Source organism: Herpailurus yagouaroundi, unplaced genomic scaffold (genome assembly GCF_014898765.1).
Source record: "Herpailurus yagouaroundi ecotype Mexico unplaced genomic scaffold, PumYag 163, whole genome shotgun sequence".
NCBI lineage: Eukaryota > Metazoa > Chordata > Mammalia > Carnivora > Felidae > Herpailurus > Herpailurus yagouaroundi.
The window spans coordinates 48,002,451-48,010,577 of record NW_024412404.1 but is presented as its reverse complement, the minus strand read 5'-3'; the positions used below and the strand labels follow the sequence as shown (position 1 = coordinate 48,010,577).

The 8,127-nt window shown below is 37.2% G+C and overlaps 1 protein-coding gene across 3 annotated transcripts in view; it reads right to left on the bottom strand.

Moving 5' to 3' along the window:
* Positions 1–233: 233 nt before the first annotated feature.
* MXI1 (MAX interactor 1, dimerization protein) overlaps positions 234–8,127 on the bottom strand; it is an 84,741-nt gene continuing 76,847 nt past the window's right edge. For all 3 annotated transcript variants that reach the window (XM_040486393.1, XM_040486394.1, XM_040486395.1), the window contains exon 6: positions 234–3,992. In XM_040486393.1, coding sequence (XP_040342327.1) covers positions 3,829–3,992 — 164 coding nt within the window. In that variant the 3' untranslated portion in view covers positions 234–3,828. The remainder of the gene's footprint in view (positions 3,993–8,127) is intronic.

Sequence of the window (8,127 nt, the reverse complement as noted above, 5' to 3'; positions counted from 1 at the left end):
CCAGTACATGTATCTTGAGCTACACTTATTATTTAAAAGACTCAGATGTATTCCACAAGAAAACCAGTTTCCTATTAGATCTAGTACATGAGCCAAGATTTTTTTTCTTGGCAAGGCCAACACTAAATATTAACTAGGGCATTATGCAATGGTTACTATTAGTGTTTAACATACTCAAGCTCAGGTTAGTCTTTTTTTAGAAAGACCAGGTAATCACTAAAACCGCTGATACATCAATCTTATAAAGTCTTTATTTAAAAAATTCTATAGGACATCAAAATTGACTTCTTACAAAGTATAGCCTGTCATGGAATTTTGTGAAAATGAACCATTTTATTTAATAGAAATAGTCTTTTTCTGTAAGACCCAGAGTCAGAATAACTAAAATTCAAGATTAAAGATGAAAAAATTAGAAGGTTGCATTAATCAGAGAAAGCTGAGAAGTACATACCTCTTACTTTCCTTTTGGTGCTACAAACTCCTAGACTGAGTCTTACAATCTTTCAAGATAGAGGTAGTATTTACAACAACTTTTCAGGAGGAAACAGGCTCCATGAAGAAATTAAGTAACTTGCCCAGAGTCCTTAGCAAATATTAGAACTGAGATTTAAATGTGACCCAAAAAACCCTATTCTTCCCACATTATGCTGTTGTTGGTAGGAAGTATGGAATTTTTGAGGTGGAAGGATAATGAAAGAAGAAAGGGAAAAGGCAGCTAGTTGCTTCAAGTGGAAGAAAACAAACTTCGCAAAGAAACTTACCTAAGAGGTTAAACAATTTTCTCATGAGAAATGACCCAGGAAGTAGTGTGGCCTTAGGTTAGAAGATTTGCCTCAATAATCCTGCCTTTTGAAATCCCTTCATAATGCTAAAAGCTATCACTGTCATGGGGACTGGAAAAGGCATTTCTACCAAAATTCTCATACCTATTCTAATCAGAAACTAGTTTGACTTCATCAGAATCTTCTTTGGTAACAAATATGCACTGAAACAGGACTTTACCTCTATCTATTAATATATTACTTAGGCATTTTACACAAAGGGTACTTTAACTCAGGTTAGTGGGTGGGGACTAAATAACTTCCAGACTTATTTTCAATTTAAATGACAGTACAAAGTGATTCCTCTAAAAAGTTATTAAGAACGGATAATAACAAATGGCTTTGTGTCCTACCTGAAGCAGTTAAGATTATCGGGTACATTAAACCATCTGCAGTTAGGTTACATGGAGTTATCACATCAGTCAAGAAGGCACCTGTTTAAATTACAGAACAGGAAATGGCAATGATTCAAATTGCCATTAATTCTGGACTACTGAAGTAGTATCAGCTTAGGAGATAGTTGCTTTTCAAGGTGTGGATGCTCATTCATATTTTTTCCTTCATAGAGAAGGGTGTACAAAAAGCACTCAGGTGTTCTTCATTCACAATTTTTATTTCTTGCAATTAACTTTTATATCTTCAAAGTCGATTTGTCTTTTAAAAAATTAATACTTTTCACTCATCATACAATCCATTCCCCTCCCGCAAGGAAAACAAACCCGGGGAAGGAGTAATTTAGGGGGCAGTTGAAATAGGTATTATAAATTCGTGACAAAGGCTTCCCAGCCCACCAACTTGTACATATACAACAAAGTGGCAGCACCTCAAGTTCTCCTGAATGAAGACCGAAATTCCAGCCCTAGGCAAGTGATGTAAGTGAATGCCATGGGAGTAACAAAATGGAAGCTGAATCACTGGCTTCCATTTTCTTTCCATGGTAGTTAGCAGAGTCTTTAAACTGTCTCCCTTGGGAAAGTCAAAAGAAAGCAAATATATAGAGCAACATTTTGACCCAGCCAGGAGTAATTATAAGTAAAACCAGAAGTAATTTACCTGGGCCAGAGAAATGAATTTGCCATGTTTTTCATTAAGTCCCCAGCACCTGAAGTTATTAGCAAGTTCTAATAATGGGCTTCTAAAGGCATGCAGTTTTTCACACATCTACTTCAAAGAATTTCTTCCACTCAAACATAGCACAATCAAGGATAAAATATTTTGGGAGGCACAGGAAAAGCACAAAAAACAAGTAAGTATATGCTGAGGCCTTGTGTATGGCCAAGATGGTACACTTCATACAGAGAAGCAGTGAAAGCTGTTAAAGTGCTACTTACAAAGGATAGTCTAACATTACACACACAACTCAACTGCACTGCTAAATATGGTTGTCTTTATTTTCTTTTTCCTTGCCCAGCCCTATCTAAACAAAATAAAACTACAGGACTGAAATTAACAACCCATTAAAATCAGCAATAAGTTATGAAAATCATAAAGCTTTTTTTTTTTAAGTAATTAAGGGTAGTTAAATTATTTAAAGTATACAAAGTCCAAAGAGCCAGGGATAAGGTGTCCAAGAAGGCTTCCTGGGGTAAAGGAGAGGGCCAGGGGGAACCTTGGATTTTGAAAGACAAAGGGAACACATGACATCAAAGTGCAGGTTAGAAAAGAAATTTCACTTAAAAGAAAACATTTCTGAAAATATTGAGAAGAGCAACAATAGCACCTGCACAGTGGGACTGTGAGGAAGGAGAGAGACTGCCTGTAAGAAAATGGAAGCAAACCTTTACAATAAAATGAGACAAGTGCCAAACTTAACTATGTTAAGTATTATAATGTGTCTACTATAGATATCAGATGGTTAAAAGCTGGTAAAGGTAATGATTCTAAAAGAAAACAAAAACAGCACTGACCTTTTTCTACCTAGCCCAGACCTCATTCGTTTTGTGCACTATAAAGAGTGAGGTGTGAGGTGTTTTATCATTATCAAATGCTGCATCAAAATAGATGATTTTTTTCCCATGTGTTTTTCCACTATAAAAGACATCTATGTTTTTTATGGACAAGCTTTAAAAAGATGTCATTTTGGTTTTCAACACATACAAACAGTTATCAAAATCTGAAATAAAAATGCTGCCGTGGCTCAGACCTTGACCTGCTAATCTGCGTTGCACAACTCTTCTGGCCTACGCAGACACAGAGGCATGGAGAGCTTTTTCCTTCTGGCCCCTCAATCCGAATTATAGGCCCTGTGTGGTAAGAGGCTGTCATACACAGACTGCCCCCATGCTGCCCAAGGGCCTAAGGGCGGCTGACTGTTGAGCTGGCGGTTGGGTGCCCTACTGCTAACAATGCAGGATAAGGTTAGCTTGCTTAGCATGGAATCCAACAGAAAGCTGAGCTGCATGATGATCCCTTTCAAAAGGCTTCATGGGAGTCTCTCCTTTTGCAGAGCATGAAATGAGCTTGCTTTTTTTTTTGTTTTTTTGTTTGTTTTTTCAAGAATTGATCATCCACAGGCTTCATGATAAGCTGTCCCAGGCTGAGTTTTAATAGCTCTTTAGCTATCCAAGATTAATGCCTGATTCTCTTGTCTTCTCATTAGTATAGGTTTGATTTTGTTTTTTACGACCATTAAAACTTGGGAAGGGTTCATAACCCCATCCTTAAATGTGTCTACTCATTGTAGTATGAGCAAACTAGAGAAGATAGAGGACAGAATCTCCAATGTCCTCTTTCAAATAAACTAAATCAAGAAAATTTCACAGAAGTTTTCTGCTGCCATTAGAAGCTGTGATTTTCAAATACGAATGAGTATTTGTTCTGCTGGGGAGGCTCTGCCCCACTTTTTGCTAAGTATTTGCTTAAATAGAGGTCTTTTGACCCTTTTGTTCAAGTATAGTTTTGTTTAGTTTTAAAGAGGAGACTGCATCATGAACCCAATTTAAGAGATTGTTTGGATTGAATTGGCCCAGTGAATATTTTGCCCTGCACTGTTATGTCATGCTGGGTTCTAGGAAGTGAATGAAAGTTTGACACTGGCACTGGAGTAACCCTCGTCACTCCCAATACTCTGCAGGCTGCTGTGGTCATCAATGTCACTGATGCTGGTGGTACTGATATTGTCCACTTCTCCATGGGAGAACTCTGTGCTTTCAACATCCACTTCAATCTCCTCTGCCAAAGAGAAAAAAGGAAGAGCATCAGTAATCTAGTATACATGCACTTTCAAAAATTAATGAGGAAAGGGCATAAGAAAAGTGATTACTTTGGGCAGTATGAAATAATTTTTCTTAAATAATTGTTATATGAGCTTATTATCGGTGAACCCTGGAGGACAGAAGTAATCAAAGGTGAAGAGACACGGATATATTTTTGCAAAGGGGAATGTCTGGTATCCAGCGGTGGTCTCAATTTAGGCAGCAAGTTTTCTAAAGCCTTTGACGCCAGTCCGTCTGGACCTCCCACCAAAAGCACTTGGCCTATTTGGGAATTAGTGCTTAATATTAAAAGATCCCAACCCCAACTGGTTTAACAACATCTGTTTTGCATTAAACTAGAAACTAATTCTCAGTGCTGTTTATTAATCAGAGTTGCCTTAAAGAGGAAAAAAAGCATAAACTTAGTATAGGTGAACGAGAAAATTTATCCATTAATTCTTGCCTTTGGTAATATCATCCTACAGACAGATCTACAGACTTCTAGGATTCATCATAAAGACCTCTGTGTATTCAATAGCCAAACTAAGCCAGTCATTACAAAGTGAACTCTGAGGGATTTGCCTTCAATTCAATTTAATTTTCTTGCATCAAACATAGCTTGAAATGAGGGTATGAGCCTGAAAAGTCTCTGGATTATAGGGAGATCTACAGTAAAGATTATAGTAAAGATATTTCAATGGTGATATTTAAGTTTACTTCAAACATCAAACATGATTAAAAAAAAAATCCCTAAATACATATACGACCAGCTATCAACAGGTAGTTTGTTAAACATTACATATAGAATCACCAATAATACATAAAATGCAACATACATTTAAAAAAAAAAAGCACTTGAAAAATTGTTCTCTCCCATAACAGCTAGAATGAACTCAGGATTATTCAATTCTTTTAAACTCAAAGCCTAATGTTTTATATTTGGCACTGATTCTAAGGGTTCACACTGATCACAATTGCTTTAGGAAAAGTGGATTCTTGCTGAGCCCAAGAAGACAGAGTAAGTTATTTCAAAGAGTATAATTTTCAAAAGGACTTGTTGCCTCAAAAAGTTTTAGAAATCTGTTTCTAAAATGCAGGCATCTATCCAAATAAGCTGTCCAAACAATCCTATGAATTCATAACTATTTGTTTTACATCCACAATGCTTCACAGGCTATTTAGTGTTTCCCGGTATCACAGAATACTCATCCAACCTACAACTGGAAAATAAAATCAAGACACCCTATCCAACAGACCATGCTGCACTCAATCATAACAAAGTAAAATGAGAGACTGCTCTAGTCAAATGGACTAGAGATATTACTAAAAGTCCCCTGTAATACTGGGAAACAGGGCTTCCAGATAAGAATAGGGAAAAGAGGTACTACACTAGCACTACTAAAAAAAATGAACACTATAATGAAGATATACCATTAGTCAAATTTGGAGGTTGGGATGGGTACAAAGAGGAGTTAACATCAGGAAGGGCAGCTAAAGCTGAACACCTGACAAAGTCACACAGCTAGTAACCAGTAGAAAAAAGACTAGCATCAAGGTCTGCCTCCTAATTCAGGGTTATTTCTGCTACACCTCAGTGTCATTCATAAATGTGGCATGTCCTTGATGTTCTTGCTGTTGTCTCTGGTAAACTTTTGTTCTCTGAAACTGAGTGCCATGTAAAAATAAACTTACACAGCAAAACGACAACAAAAACAATAAACCCAGGACTCGAGGGTTGTGTTAAAAGGGATCAAAAATCAATTTGAAATGCTTCTATGGAATGTGGGAAATTTGATTATTAAAAAGAATAAAGGTTTGCCTGGGTGGCTCAGCTGGTTGAGTGTCTGACTCTTGATTTTGGCTTAGGTTATGATCCTGGGGTTGTGGAATTGAGCCCCGTGTTGGACTCTGCACTGAGTGTGGAGTCTGCTTAAGAGTCTCTCACTATCTCTGCCCCTCTCCCCCTGCTCGTATTCTTTCTAAAATAAAAAAATTTAAAAAGGACAAAAAGAATGACTTCATGGATTAGAACATATTAAATACATGAAAACCTATGAGGAATTCATAAGATAATAAAAAACAAAAGGCAAAACAAAAAACCCTGTTACCTCTGGAGGTTGCTAAGACACTGATGATTCATTATTCAGAAAATTGACTAAAAAACCAAAAACACCTAAGTTTAAAAAAAGAATCTATCCCATTTTCCCTATATGGACTTTATTTCAGGGTAACCAAAAAAGTTGATGAAGAAACGTTTTTTTTTTTCAATGTTTTTATTTATTTTGAGAGCGAGAAAGAGGGTAGGGAGGGGCAGAGAGAGAGGGAAACAGAGGATGTGAAGGAGGCTCTGTGCTGACAGCAGAGAGCCCGACATGGGGCTCAAACTCATGAACCTCAAGATCATGACCTGAGCCGAAGCCAGACACTTAACAAACCGAGCCACTCAGGCACCCCCCAAAATTTCTTCTTTATAAAAAATTTAATAAATGCAAGAATAATGGTAGAATTAGGAAGTACTATTTGTAATATCTAAAGAAATAATAAATTGGGGCAATCACTGATGATTACTAAAACTATTAAGTGAAAGGTTGAGCATTTGCATAAATGTATCAGTATCACCTATGAAGTATTCTTGCCTCAAAAAAGAACCTGAATTTAATCAAGTCACTAGATCCACCAACCAGTTTACAGGAAATAAGGACAGAAGAACATGTTAAATGACATCATGAGGATTCCATCAGCCAAATCTAAAATGTGGGAATTCTATAAGAAAAATGACTCAGTTTCTACAACAAAGAAATGGGGAAGGGAAAACTATTATAGATTAAAAGTACCTTAAAAGGCAAAAACAAATGCAATATGGATTTGGGGCTCTAATGAAAGGTAAAATGCTATCTTTGAGAAAATCTATCAGAAATTGGATTATCAGACATTAAATAAGATTATCTGATTTCACTGATTTTGTGGGCTATAATAGCATTATGATTTTTTTAAGTGCCGTTTATTAAAGATACATACTGAACTATTTAGGGACAAAATTATTAATGTTATCTGGGATTTGATTTAAAATACTCCAGAAAAAATGGTGAGGATGAGGGGATAGATAACAGATGAAACAAGAATGGCAGAATGTTGATAGCTGTTCAAATTGGATGATGGGTACATGACAATATTCGATTTTACTTTTGTGTATGTTTGAAAATTTCCATAATAAAAAGTCAAAAGGTATTTTACAAACATTTCCTTTTTTGTTTTAGAATCCTCATGAGCTGTTTTCCCAAATGTAAAGCTTAAAATCATGAGGGTGAAGTTCACCTCTGGGATTTTTTTTTTTTTAATTTTTTTTTTAATGTTTATTTATTTTGGAGACAGAGAGAGACAGAGCATGAACGGGGGAGGGTCAGAGAGAGGGGGAGACACAGAATCCGAAACAGGCTCCAGGCTCTGAGCTGTCAGCACAGAGCCCGACGCGGGGCTCGAACTCACAGACTGCGAGATCATGACCTGAGCCAAAGTCAGCCGCTTAACCGACTGAGCCACCCAGGCGCCCCAACCTCTGGGATCTTTTAAGTGCTATAGGCCTGATGTGGTGGGAGTTATAAAGAGATCAGTAAAATTCAAACAAATTTTTGATTAATTCTTGTTCTTTCATTCTGCCAAAGACAAATGTTATGGGACAGATGGGAAGAGAGAAATGAAGGGTGTGGTGCTTTAAAATACAGACATAAAAATTTATATCACCAGTAACAAAACATATCAACATCACATATCTTCCTGATAGAATGAATTGAGAAGGGCACATCACTTCTGTGATATTTCTTTCCCCCAAATGCATAACCTCAATTTAATAATGGGAGAACAGGGGTGCCTGGGTGGCGCAGTCGGTTAAGCGTCCGACTTCAGCCAGGTCACGATTTCACGATCCGTGAGTTCGAGCCCCGCGTCGGGCTCTGGGCTGACGGCTCAGAGCCTGGAGCCTGTTTCCGATTCTGTGTCTCCCTCTCTCTCTGCCCCTCGCCCGTTCATGCTCTGTCTCTCTCTGTCCCAAAAATAAATAAACGTTGGAAAAAAAATTTTTTTTTCCAACGTTTATTTATTTTTGGGACAGAGAG